The sequence below is a fragment of the Melospiza georgiana genome, chromosome 4 (genome assembly GCF_028018845.1).
Source record: "Melospiza georgiana isolate bMelGeo1 chromosome 4, bMelGeo1.pri, whole genome shotgun sequence".
NCBI lineage: Eukaryota > Metazoa > Chordata > Aves > Passeriformes > Passerellidae > Melospiza > Melospiza georgiana.
Window position 1 is genome coordinate 10,838,344 of NC_080433.1, and position 17,446 is coordinate 10,855,789.

General features: G+C 40.3%; 1 protein-coding gene across 1 annotated transcript in view; it reads right to left on the reverse strand.

Moving 5' to 3' along the window:
• Window positions 1-17,446, reverse strand: part of CACNA1C (calcium voltage-gated channel subunit alpha1 C) — a 409,374-nt gene that overhangs the window by 128,123 nt on the left and 263,805 nt on the right. Inside the window, exons 8-9 of the mRNA XM_058021914.1 lie at window positions 13,361-13,464; window positions 6,721-6,893 (exon numbers count right to left, since the gene is read on the reverse strand). Of these exons, the coding sequence (XP_057877897.1) occupies window positions 6,721-6,893; window positions 13,361-13,464 (277 nt within the window). The remainder of the gene's footprint in view (window positions 1-6,720; window positions 6,894-13,360; window positions 13,465-17,446) is intronic.

Genomic DNA, 17,446 nt, shown 5'->3' on the forward strand with positions numbered 1-17,446 from the left:
TACATCACTGAAGATCATTGCCCTGCGTATTCTGCTACCACAGCTACCTACAGGGTCACTATGAAGCCTCACAAATGCTCTTTAAAAAAAAAAAAAATTATTATTATTTCTGACCTGTATAGCTCTTCCTTTTTAGGATATCAGAGTTTACCTGGATCTGACCACACATTTATTTCAGTATAAACCACATGTTTGTAATGACTGTGGATCCCGTTCATGCCAGACACAGCTGCATTTTAGCCAGTGGAATGCAGCACTGGGCAAACAGTGCTCAGGGGAGTGCCCAGTGCTGTAAGTGATTTCAGAGCCCAGATACCTCACACTCTCCCTTTGGTGGATGCCAGTTACACAATACTGAAGCGATGTGTGAGCACTGAGAGCCTCTGTGCTCCAAGACCTCACACTGGGCAACCTTTTGGAGTGCTGACATGAGCATGTTTTGTTATTGACCTTGGATGAAACTGATTGGGGCCCAAGTCCTTACCCAGGCAAAATCCCCAGGAATTTCAGAACAAATTTTGCCTGAGGACTGTAGGAGTGATTCAGACTAATGTGAGAACTAATGTCCTGGAAGCTTTTTCTAGGCAGCATTCTAATTATAGACTCAAGCTTGACATCTGTAGCACAAACCCATGCTGCATTTTGCAACCTGAGCCTCTCTGTGAGGAACCACAAAACAAAAACAAAGCTGACTTATCATTCACAAAGGCCGGCCTTTCATTAGGTGTCCTCAGACTCTGGTATTTAAATTAAGAGCAGTGTATGAGCTGTTTCAAAAGATGACAAGGTAGGAAAATGCCACTGGGTTTATTTTCTATTGGGCACAGCACACAGCTGGGAGCTGCTGTCACTCCTGTCCAAACAAACCATATGTTGGAACCTCTGCACATTAATACATGGATTTTTTTCCCCCTAGAACAACCTGTTGGCACAGTATACACTTCTTTTGTCCCTCTGTCTCCAGGTGAAAGAGAATAGATCTATCCCAGTTGCTAAACTTATGAAGTACCTATCAGGTGCCCTTGGGAAATGCCTACAAATTGTTGGCACTGCAGCTCATCTCTTCTGGGTTACCAGATGACTATTTTCCACATCAGTGGACAATGATAAAAGTAGAAGAGATTGTGCTTTCTTCCTCTTTAGATGAGGTGTTGACAGACAATAAATCGTTTCACAAGACTGGCATTGATTTCCTTGTATTTGGATATGGAAAGCAAAATGCAACCACCTTCTATGATGCCTTTCTCAAGCCACCAACTGGTATTGGAGGAATTAAATTAGTAAGGGTTTTATTTTCCAGTCTGTGCCTCTTAGAGCTTTTGTTTAGATGATCTTAAATTCCATGCAAGCTCCATGTGGATTTTTAAAATTGCTTTTTGACAATATCTGCATCTGCCTGTCAAGGGGTGGTTGTCCATGTCCTTCCATGTGTATATAAAATACATCAAGACAGATTCCGTGGATGAAGCTAGAATAATGCAGGATGAACTAATTTGCTGTTGGCAAACAAGTTCAAGTATGCTCTGCTAAACAGAAATTAACTCAGAACAGCCTCTTTTTGCTCATACAGTAAGAAGATGGGTTTTAATGCAGTGAGGGTCAAGACTGGATGTAAAATATATATCTTTTAAATATCCACTCTCTCATTTTCCCCTCTGCATCTTCCATGTTCATTCCCCAGCTGTGCACTTGCCCATTAAATTTCATTGCATAAGATGGACCAAGAGTATTTTAGGTCACCCTGAAATTTTAGCTTGCAGTCCAGTCTTTGAAAATCCTTCCTACCTTAGACATTATCCCAGAGTATCATGATATTTTATTTCAGGCTGAAAGTAATAAGCCAGTAAAGTCAGAACACTAAACACATAATTTGGAGGCCACTGAGCAGGCTGACATATGAAATTATGAATTATGACATATGAAATTACTAAATATACAAATTAAAGAAATGCACAAATTGAAGTTGGTGTTCTTTTACCTTGGTATCATGATTAGATCTGTACACAGAACTTTCTCTGTCCAACAGCTCCACATCACTAACTTTCCCAAAGGGTTGCACAGAATTTAGTGACAGCTTTCATTCAAGTCTGTGGAGGGTATTTTGTACATAACCTCACTGAAATCAACAGAGTCTCTTTGTGGTGCATAAATTGACTGCGCAAAAGGAAATCAAGTCAACAGGAATTGGATAGATAAATCATAAAATGCCTGGACTTTTAGGGACAGGTGGTCATGCTTTTTTCCCTGTTACTTAATAGAGTCAAACTACTATTGGAGTTCTTAGAAAATAAAGCCCTGTTTGGGTTGAAATTACTAAGGGTTCTATTTCTAGAGTTCTAAAACTCTTCCTTCTATTTAAACTACCATCTCTCCTGTTCTCATTTATGGCCTGATATGCAGAAGCACGAATTGTTCCCATGAAAGACAGAGATTTTCCAAAAGCTGTAATGGTCTAAGAGGTACCAATTTCTCCTGTAATTTTGCTTTTTCTGCTGAAAAGTTCTTCCTTGTCTCAAAATAATTTTTTTTTTCAGGGAAGACTCTCATAAATCTGTGATTAAATGCAGTCTAATTCCCAGTTATGGAGATGTTCAAAAGAAACAGTGGTTGAAAGAGTGAGACAAAACCTATAGTCCACCAAAAAGTTAGGTTGTCATTGACTCCTTAGAGGCAGCAAACTCAGATGTTAATGTACATTTCCAAAGGTCACTAAGGCACTACAGCAATGCTCTGAAGGTGAAGACTGAGGACTATTTCTTTTAAAACTGATTAATTTTTAATATATATTTTAAAATCTGCCTGTATGTCTGTACTTTTTGTCTTCACTTGTGCACTATTCCCACTTCAACAGAGGCATAAATCTGCATGTACAGACACACTTTTCATTATTTAATGTACCACCTGAAATATTATATGATTTTGATCAGCAACACATTGATTTGTACTGGATTTTTTTCTGCTGTGCTACATGAAAACTTAATTATCTACAGCCATCAGTTCCATTACAATAGGGCCTTGAAGAATGATTAGACTTTTAATTTTAGTAGGGTAAGCTACTTGCAAATCAGTTCCTGAATTTACAGTACAATGTTGGATATGACTTAACAAGAAGGATTAATTGTCTGGAATCATGGAATGCCTTCACAAACCAGTTGGGGTTTTTTACTTTTAGGGACTCTGTTGACATTAGTGAGGTCAGACTCTCACATGGTGGCACCAAATAGAACTGAAATAAAGGAAACAGAGGGAGGACAAAATCTGAGCACTCAGAAACATGAAATTAATTTGCCCTGCCCATTCATAGATTATTTGTGAACCCCACTGCAGTCTGTGGGAGTTTTGCCAATCAATTTCAATAGGAGGAGAATCTGGGTTGAACTGAAGTTTTCTGCTTCGGCCCACAGCAAGAAAAGCATTCCAGACCACTCTCAGGAAGGGAAAATAAAAGTGCAAATTCCCAGTAACTGCGGCAACAGGAGGGGCAGTTTTCTTTACCATCCTGTAATTTTGATGGCAAATTTTGTAACTTTCTCCCCCCATCAAATTAAAGCTTTCTTGCCTTGTGGAAGGCATGTCAGGGAAAGAGCACAGAACAAGACCATCAACACAAACTGCCCCCAGAAGCCTTTTCACATTTCCCACCTCACATCTGTCACAATGGCAAATCCATGTTTGCAAACAGCATGGAAAAACTGCCTTAAATGTGGTAATTCCTCAAAAGACAGGGAATTAGCTCAGCCTGCTCTGTGAATGTCTCTCAATCCATGTGAGTGAAAAGAGGCAATGAGCTCCCTCAGCAAAGTGCCAAGACCTCTGCTATGGAGAGAAGAGCTCAAGACTGCACAGGCTGTCCAACTCTGGTTGCATTTATCTTCCTTTTTTACCCTTTCCTTTACTAAGGTCCTCCCTGCTGTATCCTTGGACTTGGTAACTTCATTAAGGGCTGCAAACACCTAGTGAGGCTTTGGGCAAGGTTTGAGAGGGGCTGCAAACACCCAGTGAGGCTTTGGGCAAGGTTTGAGAGCCTCAGGAAAGCAGCAGCATATGCAAAATATGGCTGATGATGCCCTAAGGACTGTCACAGGCAGTGAAACCAAAAGGGGATGCAAGTGAGTTTCTCTTCCCTTCCACTTTGTGTCCTCTGTTTTACAGGAGGCAGTGCCCATGCTGACAAGTGGGCAGCACTCTCTACAAAGTTAAAAGACAGCAAAATCTGCCTCTGTAGCTGCCAAGGACAAAGAAAAGATGAGAAACATATGTTCTCTGTGTTTGGGATGATTCAGTGTAGGTAGACTACCTGGGTCAGAGCCCAGATGGTGTAAACTGCTGAGTCTCAGAACTTACATTAGCTGAGTCTCTAGATTAATAAGTATTTTTTATTTGAACTTCTAAACTATTCTGATACTTGTTATTAAAAAAAAAAAAAAATAAAAAACCAAGCCTCCAAACTATCTCCAAGGGAAAAGCAAAGAAGCAAAAACTGATGTGAGTTCTTTAAAGTATTGGTGTGAATCAGTGTCAGAGCTCAGGCAGGAGCACATGTCCTCTGAGCATCAGTGCAACACCTCTGATGCAAAGGCCACACCTGAAGTTTATTGAGCTAACACAGCAGCTTAAGGAGGTCTGAACTACCCTGCGTGCTTCAGTCATCTGTAATTTGAAATTCTCAGGGCTGATACCTCAAAAGTCAACATTAATTAGTCACTGAACAAAGTGTGCTTGAAAGGGCAGTCACAGTCAGCCATGGAGTTCAGATGCTGTGCTAGTAACAGAAGGTGATGAGATTTGATGAGCACTTGAACAAAAGACACTGAAGGTGCACAGGAGGAAACTGAGCTAAACATAACAAAACAAGGAAGACGTTGTAGTCTTGGTGATGTAAGCTTGGACTGAGAGTAGGTGGGATTCAAATGTCTTGGGAACACTCAAGCCAAAGGGATTCATGAGGGAATTTACATCTGTGCCATCTGTCCTTCACTTATTTTGTAAATGGCTTTTGGAAGAGAAATAATGCCATCTTTCTCTTCCAATTTAACCCTACTGGTGATTGACTGCTGGCAGGAATGCCAAAGCATTCAACCCAGGAGATAACACACCAAAAATAAACCTCACCCTAAACAAAATGCCCTGCCCTGTCACTTACTCACACTACCTTTACTGTGATGTCATCTTAAGCTGAAACCATTACTTCTCAGTTCTTCTGACTCAGATGTGAGAGGACTAATTTTGATAAACCATGTCTTACAAAACTCACCTTATCAAATTGACCAGGAAGAACTGACAGCAAGCTGGAGATGTGTTACCTTTCACTTCTTAATATCACCACCCACAAAAGGGGCTTGTTAGCTCAAATATGGATTGACCACACTCAACAATACATGCAGTGAATCCTCAACTGATTTGTTCATGTATGGTATGCCACTGAGTAGCAAATTTTGGACATGATTAATATAGTTATTTCTGAATGATTGCTGAGTTGAAAGTAAACTATATGAGCTATAAAAATACCAGCATAAAAATCAAAATAATCTGATTTGGGAAAAGTCTAAGCAAGTCACCACAGTGACTGCTTCAAGTCCAGATACCTAAGTATTGTGGGTATAACCTGATATTAACCACCCAAATTGTTTTTTTAGAAGAACTTCATTGTTTTGGCAACAATAGTGGTTACTAATATTCTAAAGGTCATGAACATCTATTAAAAATCTTGCTGAAGAAAGAAAAACACAACTTTGCCATGTCCAATCTTCCTGTTACTGGAAGATATGTTTGTGATGGGATCATCCCATAGACTTTGATTGTTTGATGAGAAGGGTGATATCTAGGGACATGTTTCATGTCTTGTCTTCCAAAATCAAACAAAGAAAATGCACATTCCCGTGATGAAAGCCAAGAGTAGAGCCATTGTCCATGGGCTTTGTAAAGGTTCCAAGTCTGACATTTCCCAAGTGCACAACCAGCAATGACAACTGCTAAGTGCTCTGAAGTGTTACACAGCTCGTGTTGGTAAAAGAGAAGGTGGCAGAAGATTCAATAATGGTAATAAAATGTTGGGGAAGGACTGCTTTCCTCAAGTCCTTCCTTCTTCAGGATTTCTAATAAGGGGTTGTTGGTGAATTTGCACTTTGTACAAACACCTTGTCAAGTCCAAAAAAGAAGAGTAAGAAATAACACCCTTAGAAGAAATGTCAGAGAGCTTAACCCATCCTGGCAAAAGCAAACACAAGTCCACTGATTTCAGTGGAGTTACAGATGGCTCCCTTAAGGTACAACAGAGCTGATTTGGCCCTTTTGCCATACTGTATCTCTGCTTTCCCTGAGAAACCTTTGCTTCCAAAGGAACCAACCATGTGCAAAGAGCCTGCAACAATGAGCTTCAATTAAATAAATGAACATAAGGCACACTTGTATTTTAAAATTTTTCTCAGTAGTGGACTGTACCAGCAAGTATTGATCTTTCATCTGTTTAATTTCAGGATCTAATGCCCCTATCACAGACTAATCACTGATCTGCAGAATATCAAGTATTGTACACGTATTTCTGCTTCCCATAGTTTCCCACAAGCAATAAATTGGAATCATGTATAAGCATATTGCATGTCTCAGAAAGAACTTGTTCTTCCTTAGAAGCCACCTCAGCACTACAGCAGATGGGCACAGGCTTTGTGGCTAAAAGCATGGAGAGAGAGAGAGAAAAAGAAAGAGAAGAAAGTTGCTTACTGTTTCGAGGCTTCTCCTCATCCATGCCTTCATCTTCATTTTCTGGATCAATATCTTCTGCTTGAGTTATCCAGTCTAAGTATCCCTTCAGATCCTCCTCTAGCTGCTGCTTTTCCCGAAGCTTCTGGAAATCACCTCGAGCCTTGGCCTTTTCTCTTTCTTTGGAAAACTCCCTAGCAAGAGGGAGGGAGGGACAGGACATGGGTGGAAAGGAGGAAGAGATGGAAGAAAAACAATGGGTTAGATTGATTTCCACCAGAAAGTCTCCTCAGTCTGTGTAGCACATCCAGCTGTTTCTATTCTCTCCAGACAAACACATGTATGGAGCATCCTTGCTGTGCACACAGATGTAAAACAGCTGGAGTGTCCACATATCCATCAACACTTAGCAAAAGACTGATACCTTTTTCAAAACTTTCCTTCTCAGCATTTGATTGACAATTCAAATAAAACATATATGTGACATTTATGTACAATTTTGTGTACAATACCAGACATTTTCTAACATTCTGTAAACACTTGATATTCTCCAACAGTTATCTACAAATGTCTGCATGAATAATGGTTAAAGATGAACTGTTTGACAATAATCTGACATCTGGAGAGTGAGCTGGTGGCTCTAATTTCTAGCCAGGTTTCAATCACTATTTAAGATTTTATATTTCATCACAACTGAATTGGGCTAGTTCAAGTGTAATTAATGGTACTCACAATCCTGTACACATTTAATTATGGACTATTTCATCCACAGTAAGGGAAAATATAGTTAAAACCTCAGACCTCAAAGTTTTACTGAAGACTTTCAATATTCAAGGGTGTTATCTAACATGAAATAGATTTTTCAAATCTCACACTGGATGGACAAATACGATAAATTATGTATAGACAAAACTAATAGAGTCTTCCAGAAAGTGGACAGGGCAAGACATTTGATGATAGTTTTATGAAAGAACACTGTTGGGAATACAGACTTAAAAGAGGGCATAAGAAAAGAATTTCCTGTTGCTTTGTTATGATCCTGGCTTTGTTATGATTCTCGGCTTTGCCTTCATTTTGGCTGCAGTGCTGTTTCTTCTCCTCTTTCAGCAATAATTTTTTTCAAGAAATGCTGACCTCCCTTATTTAGAGACTCATGTGGTTCTAACCCAGGTTTTAACACTTGTATTTTAAAAAGTAAGTTTAATGATTGTGAAAATTGCCGGACCAAGAATACTTAAGCACTAAGTCTTATATCTGTTGAAGCAGATCACTACACAAGACACACAGAGCAGATAATACAGGCCACTCTTTCTAGGAAAAGAGGTAAAGCCATTCTCCCCAGTGCTGCTCCATTACTGTTGCTGAAGACTGTCAGCAGTGAATAGATTTAACAAAATGCTACTCCACTTGCCATTTGTCTTAGGTTTGCTCCAGCAAAAATGAATAGGAAATCTACCACTGATTTTGGTGGCATAATATTAGGATAATGGAAATCCTAGTCAAAATGTGAATTTTATGAGTGCCATGTGACTGAGGTGGAGGTGGGTATCTAACAGTGATGATGAGGTACTTTCCTCCTGTCTGGTCCAACACCCGCTGAAAGACTTCCATGGACTTTACAGGCTTTGCATCAGGTTTTCAGAATTCTGAGCTGTGCATGAAACCAGCACTGTAGCAGGATCAAAGCAGGATGATCCCTTAATTTGTAGCCAAAATATGTGACAATGACAATGTATGCCAGTGACATCCAAACCCTGTTATATTGCTGAGGGTTCAGGTCCTCCCAAGGAAATGTGATAAAAAGGTGGAGGTGAGGAAGAGAACCACTGGCTTCTCTGGCCTGAAGTTAGTCCACATTCAGCTCTGGGTCCAAACTCAGCCTCAAGGCATGGAAAAAATGAAAAATGAAATTTTCTCATACGGGGAGTGATATTTTGTTATTCACAATATAAAAGAAACAAATAAGCCAAACAACAATAATAATAAAAACTGCACAAAGATTGTTAGGAAAAAAATCAATCACTGGTGGTTATATTTTCTGCTTCAGTAACACCTTTCCCCTGGGTCTGCTACACTGCAGTATCCAAATTAATGAATTAACTCTTAAAAAAGAAAACACTGAATGAATCTATGTACTATTAAGCCCGTTTGTTAAATCAAATTCAAATATTTTGATTTTCAGCTCGTGAAGTATTATTTTAGAATCTAAAACAAATGGGTCAAATTTTGAAATGGGCTGAACCTAGAGTTTTCTAACACAATGCAAAACACTGTGATTGCCTTGTGAAAATGACCTGCAATTCCATGTCTCTTCCCTTTGTAGAACACATGACACTCCACATCTCAAATGACTCTCCAAAGAAGACAACTGGTTTAAATTGTCCTAATTTCTATGCTCTACTAACACTAAACCATTGAGAACAGGTGGCTCAGGAAATTGCTGCTGCAATTCAAACCACCTCCCACGTGGGCAAATGTAGCTCAGAATCAAGAGTTCTTATCAGTGGCCGTTTTCCATCCCATGGCAAGGGAGCTGGTGGCCTCAGCCCAGGCTGTATTGCAGGCAGGTGCACACACTGCTGCTGCCTCCAGCACAGCTGGCAGTAAATGGTCACTGTCTGCAGCTCCAGCAGGCAGGCCAAGCACCACAGACGCTTTTTATGGAAGTGCCATGTTCATCTAGAGTCTTCAAGTCTTTTTGCTTTCACAAAAAAGGCTGCACAATCATGGCAGGGTGAGGTCAACAAAGGCTCGCAGAACTAGCAAGCAATCTGTCTTTTTTCAGTGAACCCAAAACATCAGTATAATAGTGGGTGAATCTGATTGTTTTTACCACAATCCAGTTTGTTTCATTTTGGTTTACTTCTCCCAGAAAATTATAGAAATGCCTGCCAGTGGGAATACCAGAGGGCAGAATATTCTGGAGAGATGTTTTCTCTGTGTGGGGTTCGAGTGGGTCAAGATCATAAACACCCAGCTCTGCATTATGTGCTGTTTCATAAGAAAATTTCTCTTTCCTATCCCAGTGATGGAATTTAGGTTACTCTTGTTGATATGATTTCTCACATTTAGAGGCGAGATGGAAAGTGAGCAAAACAGCAGAATTCTAACAGTTCAAAACTTTCTTACTACTCAAAGTGGAGCACAAGGCTTCAAATCTCATCCACCCTGAGAAGTACACCAAGGAATGGGAAGGGTTGGAAGAAGGGACAGAAAATTAGGAAAAATACGTGAAAGGTCACACAACCTGCTCAAGGAGGAGCCTCCTGTTCACTCTGACCTCTTTCTTGACAGCAAAAACATCAAAAGCAGCCAACTGTGTTTTGCAGAATCCTCTCAAAGCAGAAGAAACCTCTGTTCTCCTGCCCTCCATTTGCCTTAAGCAACTGCTTGTTTGGCCTGTGTCCTGGGATTTGGATCAAAATAGAAAGGGAATGGGACTCTATATTCTTAGGTGTACTTGTCTGAAGGTTGAACCTCCTCTGCCTTTTTTTTTCCCTCATTAATTAACTGTAACAGATAACACAGATGTGAACATCTCTGATCTCAAGTGACTTCTTATCACCGCTCAGAGCAAGGATGTGGAATTGTTTTGCTTGGGCTTGAGGAGGTCTGCTGTGTGATCTGCTGACTGGATATTCCTTAGGAGTACATGAATTTTGTATTGTGCTCAGCCAAGTCAGGAGGAGATTACAGCTCCACATATAAATAATCTGACATGCTATTTAGGCTAGTATGTGATTAGTAAATTCACCAGGACCATGAATGGATGATATACCTGAGGAAAAACAAATTACAAAAGAGCTCTTTCAGCAGAGCAAAATTCAGCATTTCATTTTGCAGGTGCAATCAAGGTGTCTTTGTGAGTACAATTAATTACACTTATGTATTCAGAAGTGATTACCCTCCTCCCCCCAAGATAATCTATCATTTGTGAAGCCTACCTACACAACATGCCTGCTGAAGCTCCTGAAATAGATAAATGGGGGAAAAAAATCAGAGATGCCCAGAATGGATATTCAGAGATAACCAGGAATGCTGCTTTGTATCTAGAACAGACAGGTGGATCATCAGCATGGATCAGACTAATAGCAATAGCAAGTCTCCGAGAGAAAAAGCTGAATCTGCAAAGTGAAGACACTTTGTAACTCAGCAGAATTTAGAACTGCTTTAGAAAGTTAATTGTTTAAGAACTGCTTATACAGACCAAAGAAAATTTGGAACATTTCTCCCATAATTTCTGTGTTTTTTCATGGATGCAAATTCTCAAGTTTCTTTTTACTTTTCTCCAGTTGGGGACATTTTTGCAGAAACAGTGCAGCTGTCATAACACTGTGAAGACAGCCAGAAAGAGTGACTCACAGCTTAAACAAGGTGAACTTCATCTTTGATTTTCAGTTCCCTCTACAGACTGTTTCCATCTCCTACCACTAACTGTGGTGGTTTAGCTGCAGTATGGCAGGAGGTGGAACATTTAGGCCTCAAAACACTTTTTTTGAGTTGAAAATAAAAGAGAGAGGAAACTAAACTATTAATTATGCACAGGTAAAAATCCAAGTGCAGGTAAATTGAATCAGCAGTGCTTCAATACTGTGCACTCCCCATGGCTGGGCTCACAGGCACTTTTTATCCAATCAGATACCATATAATCTTTAACAACATTTCTATAGGGTCCTAGAGTGCACCTCTGATGGAACAGATCCCTTTCCCTGTCAGCTGATCATCATCCCCCACCAGTGCTGACATCCTTACCTGCTGGGCAGAGTATCCACCTGGAGGAATGAGGAGTTTGTGTTTCAACACTGTGCCAGGGCATCACTCTCCAAATATGCAAACACAGATTATTGCCCAACACTTCATTACTGAGAGTTTTCTCCACACTTCCATTATGGTGTGGAATCCCTTCTCCTTGCAGCAGCTGTCACAATGGCTAGTCTCCTTCAATGGAGTCATGAAGATAGAAATAATACCTCCTGCAGACCTTCTATTACCTGTCTCTTTGCCAGATGGCCAAAGGTGGACCTTTTTCCCCAGTCCCACTGCTGCCCTTCCTGTCTTGTTGGCCCAAGTACCAAGGACATAATTTCTATGAGGCATCAAGTCCTCTCTCCTGCTCAGATATCATTTTCCCTGTCTTTTGATCAAAAGACAAGGGACTTCAGGGCTGCCTGCTCAGGCAGCAGGCACAGGCCCTAATGAAACTCATTTAGAGCTCATCAGAGGGGGCAGGGTGGTAGAAACAAAAAGAGGATGCATAAAAGTCCTCAGACCATATTTATACATGTACACAGAATGCCTGTAGCCCCCAGTCATGCCCAAATATGGAACTAGAAGCCTAATCCTAGAAGATTTTTTTTTTTAAATCTTGCAAGGAATGTTTGCTGGCTTGATTCCTTAAATTATGTGTCTCCCCAGGGGCAGTAAAGTTTTTGACTACTGGGGACAATACCCATTGTTTTTAATCAAAGTTACTAAAATGATGCTTTGCAGCGAGGGTTGTACTGCAGAACTGAAATACAGCTAAGTGTCTGGATGTCTTAAAAATGCTTAAACACTAAAAGGACTTCTCCTGCTTCTCTGTTCATCCTTGGAAAAGGTCAGAGGGAAATGATCTTTTCTCCCTGCATCATGCCAAGTTTGCAATCTGCACAATAGAGAAGATGGACTTACTGAAGGAGAAACGTGCCCAAGACTCTCTCCAGGGAAAATAGTCTCCTGGTAGGCTGTGCTTCAGATGTTCTAAACAATGTGAAAATTTCTCCTGCGAGAAGACATAATTTGGCAGGAATTTCATCCCTACAGATGTAAAGGGATTTGTCTCATGCTCTCATTCCTCCTTCAGTCCTACTGACTCTTCCAGAAATTCTACTATAATCCCCTTCTATGGTGTGTGGATTGCTTTGCCCACAGGAGAGCACAGCGCTGTCCTCTTCCCACAGTGTACAGGTAGAGGAATGTGTTACAGACAAAAAATTGTCTTATATTCTTTTGATTTAGTCAAAAGACTCCTTCTGTGGTACTAGGAATGCTGTATTTTGCTATTGGCACAGCAAAAGCCTAGGCCTTGAGGTTCTTGAGATCAACCCACCACTGACCGTTGTTTTGGTAACCAGAGAGTAGGAATAGAAATACAAATTTTTAAAAATAAACAATAATAAAACATTTTCCTGGTACTGCTTACCCGCTAAGTACACCGAGAACCAAGTTAAGTACAAAAAATGACCCTATGATGATTAGTGTAACAAAATAGATCCAGGGCCAGTCCCTTCCTATGGCATCATTGACCTGGAAGAGTGGAATGATAATTAGTGAGACAAGCTCAGATTCTGAGCACTGCAAGGCTCCAGCCAAAGAGATCCCAAGTCACCAGCAGTAAGGTTCTTCAATAGCCAGTTTTCTGGAAATTTATGACAGGTTGACATAAATAATTTTGAAGGCCCTGAGGTTGAATTTCTCTGTCAGGGAATAACACCGCTTTTGTTACCTGTATTGTTATTTGCAATATTTGGACATTTTGTCAAAGTATTTCAGAGCTGATGTGAAGCTTCCTTGGATTCAGATTTTTAATCCCTCTGAAAGTATCCTGGTGACAGGGAAGAACCCTTATTATGGAGTCTTGCCCTGTAGCATTGGAAAAAGGACACCAAAACTGTCAGCTTACCCGCTCAACACACCAAGAACCAGATTTAGAACGAAAAAGGATCCAAAGATGACCAGACTGACAAAATACACCCATGGTAACTCATAGCCCATAGCGTCCTGCATCTGGAAAGATGAAGGAAAGTTAGAAGACAGAGAGGGAAAGCAGAAATGATTAGGCAAAGGAGCAGATGGAAAGGTCTGTAAATAGAGCCTGTGGTTGGTTTACACATAATCATACCAAGTGTTTTGCTTTGTTCTTTCTGATGTGACCACTCCTTTGATTGTTTTTTTCATCTATTTCCTCATTGATCTATTATTAGTCAGTGACTAATACAGCCTAAGATATAACAATGTGCCCTACTGGCACTTCCTTGGATGCTCAAAATTGTGGACTTAATTTTTGGAATTTACTTAAAACACCTCAAAGGGTCCACCCCACGAATTCTAAACTTGGCTGCTCACATATATGTCCCTCTGCTGCCAGGGAAAATACTTTTAGTTTTTGGTAGGCATTGCCACAGTGTACTGTCAGATCACATTTACTTCCCATGTGTAGCACAGGTACCTCAGAGAGGAGCAGGTGGGAACTGGGCAAATACTGATCTTTCTGTGTAAATCTTCACAGTTTACCACAGTGAGGGCAGTAGCTTTGTTCTTTCAAGGAAGGTCTTTTCAAGGCCCACCATGTTCTGACCTGGCCAAGTGTTTCCTAAAGCTTCCTCACAAGCTTCATTTTCTTGACTTGAAGGATGATTCACTTATCTGAACACAATTCCTACACAACTGAATACTAGGAGAATCTCAGAGTGTAAACTGAATGACATGGATTTCACACTACTTTAAACATCTTCACATGAAGGAGGGAGACTTATCTTAGCACCTGTATTATATGAGGTCCAGTTCTAGCCCACAATAAGATCTTGTACATATTCTAAAAGCATCTTGTACATAAACGCTATTTCATCTTGAAGTCTCCTTCAAAGTTCAAAATTTTGGAAAGTTGCTGGATACCTTAATAGAATCTCACTTTCATAATAGTATCAAAAATACCAGAGTCCCTTCTTTACTCTTCATAAACAATTATCTTTGAATCCAGAAATAGCATCATTAAAGAAACAGATGGTGGTTAACATTTTCAGGAGAACTAAATTGATTTATGAACATAAATTGCAGAATTTAAAGTACCTAAAGTCATAAAGAAATCTAAATTCCTTTGTTTTCCACTCTTTTGAAAATTTTGTCTTTTCTTTCCAGGAAAATGCTCTTTCCTTTGCAACCTAAACATCTGTTGGAATCACAGAAGAAATATCCTTCCATACATGGACCTCAAGATTCATAACAACTCAGGAAAGGAATTTCAGACCTTCAACAGGACAATAATCAGTTCTTCCAAAGTAGAGTCACTAAAGTTCTTCTCTGGCAATAGTCTTCAGTCAATGCACTGATCTAGAACTCCATCTCAGCTCCTTCAGCTGTCACTGATTTAAAGTAGATTCATTAACAAATAAGCTTAAAATCTGCCTCTGTGTAAACAGTTCATCAGCTCCTTCCTCACAGGATAAATACATTTGGTGGGCAGAAGAGTACCTGAGATGCTAACATTCCCTAGGCATAATAAACTCCTCCTTTTTTTATAGTTTTGCAGGATTTTTCAGTTAGTTTATAAATCTTACTAATTACTATTTGTGCTTGCAAGCCCCATTTCATCCCATGTGACCAAAAAGTGGCACCCCTGGTGTCTGCTGCACATCAGGGCTTTAATGAGAATAAAGCATCCTCAAGTATAAAGATGGAAGCAAAAACTCACCCGAGATCCCAGTTGGGAAACCAGGAAGGCAAAATGTAAATGCCCAAGTTGGAATTAAGTAAAGAAATGAGATTTAACACCCTCTCTCTCCTACAAAGAACACCAATATCTATTTAAAGCAATCTGTACAAACAATGAGTATGGATGACATTGAAAAACTACCATAAGAATTTACCTCTGTGGGCACAACGACGAATTGACATCCCTCTAATTATGATAGATGGTGATAAAACAGCCTGAGCTGCATGGCATTTATCTATCATCAGTTTGGGATTTTTTGTCAGCTGGAAAAGTAGAACTTCTCAAAGCTCTGGTACAAGGGAATAGTAAAGAGCAAAAGCCAGGGTGCCAGGTGCAGAGGTCATATTCATGTCAGAAGAAGAACAAACCTTCCCTGGCATGAAGAAATTTCCAGATGGCAAGAAGCTTCCACCATGTCCTGGTAAAGTATCTAACTAGAATATAGTATACTCTGTTATTTCCAATGCCTGCACAATTGCATAACAATTGTACCAGCCAGCATCAGCACAAATTAGTCCTGTAAAGCAGACCTGCATTCTGGTACAGCAGAGCATTTGGGACTTCTCAGACTGAAAATTTCAGAGGTCAGCTTTTTATCTCCTTTTTATTGCACATTTATATACATAACAGAGAAGCTGAGGGGCAGAGACAGCAAGAGCTTCTCAAGCATAGAGAAACTGCCAGTAATTGGCAGACAGCTGAGTCTGTGTCTGTTGCTGGACTTCTCTGTGCTTGGTGCTCTGTCTTTTTTTCTTTAGTAGCACATGAGATTATTCCTGTGGGACTGACCCACAGGTGACAGGAGTGTATGTTACATGAACATATGTTAAGTGTTTGTTAAATTATGTTAAAACCTCCCTGCAATAAGGAAACAGTACTCTGTGAGCTCCTGAAAAACAGCTGCAGGAGAAATGCAGAGAAATAGGTTGTTTGGTGAAAGCTGGGGGGAAAAGGAGTAGACTTACTCAAAGCAGTAACAGCAAGGCCAGGGGTGTTGCCTTCTGCACCTCCCGAGTGCAGAAAATGAAGTCTGCAAAATACATTTTGTACTGCTACCCCCAGAGAACAGGAACCAACTCAGTTATAGGTTACCTCTCCAGGATGAGCAGCTCCTCGTACACAGCTCAGTTTTGTGGTGCCTGAGTGCAACACTTCTCCCTGAGTGTTTACTACAAACCCTAGGAATCCCCACAGAAAAGGTAGATCATCTTCTAAATTCACAGTTCTAAACAAAGACTATAATATCAACCAGTTGAGGTCCAAATTACAACTTTCAGTCCAGGTGATTGCAACCTGATGCCAACTTCAGCATGTGTGGAACAATAGTTACATCAGCTGGAAGCTCAGAATGAGTGGGAAGCTGCAGATTGTCATTTATTGAAATAATTCTGCTTTCTGAGTCAAGCTGCCCAACCTCTCACAGCTCACATCTCAACACTTACATGTCACTACTCTCAACAGTGAGGAAGCTGGCACATTTCAGAGCATTCATGCATCATCTCTCAGAGAGCTTGGAGATAAGGATTCCTTCTCATTATTATTTCCTACATACTCTCTCTGGCACTGTGGGGAGATCATTTGGCTCATTATGCCTCAGCTTTCCAATCTGCAAAGTGGGAAACTACCCTGCTTCACTGGGTACTGTCAAAGAAACCACTCAGTTTCATGACAAAAAGAGGTCATTTCAGCATATCCAAGGTCTGCTGGAAGAGCTCCATCTTTCCCAAGCACCTTTAACTGCTCTCATGCCTGTAGCGTTTCAGCAGAGGCTTTTCTCTCAATGGTACAGGTAATCACCTAGAAATAACACCAGGGGTTTTAATTCTATATTCTGCTGATCTCAATTACTATCAGCAGTTTCAGTAAGGGCCAAGGAATAAAAGTCTTTCTTAACAGACCTTTGTGCCTCTGTCTTCTGGTTCTTCAGAAGACACAGGTGAAATCGCATTGGCAATGCCACAGGAGACATTCATGCATTAGTTGTTTGGTATTTTTTTTTTTCTTTCCCAGGGATAATAGTCTGGCACATTTGCAAGTGTCTCATTCCCTACACAGGCACCACAGTTCAAAGACAATATAATAAAACCTATTACCACAGTGGTTGAGCATCACCAAGCACAGGCTTTCAGTCACTTAATGGGAGGGGTAGGCACAATTCACTAAATTCTGCTGACTTTACATGTCACACACTCACACCCTGACACTTTGTGGTGAATGTCTTTCAAAAACAACAGAGGGTCATAGGAAAAGTTTAATCCATCAGAAAAGGGCAGCTGG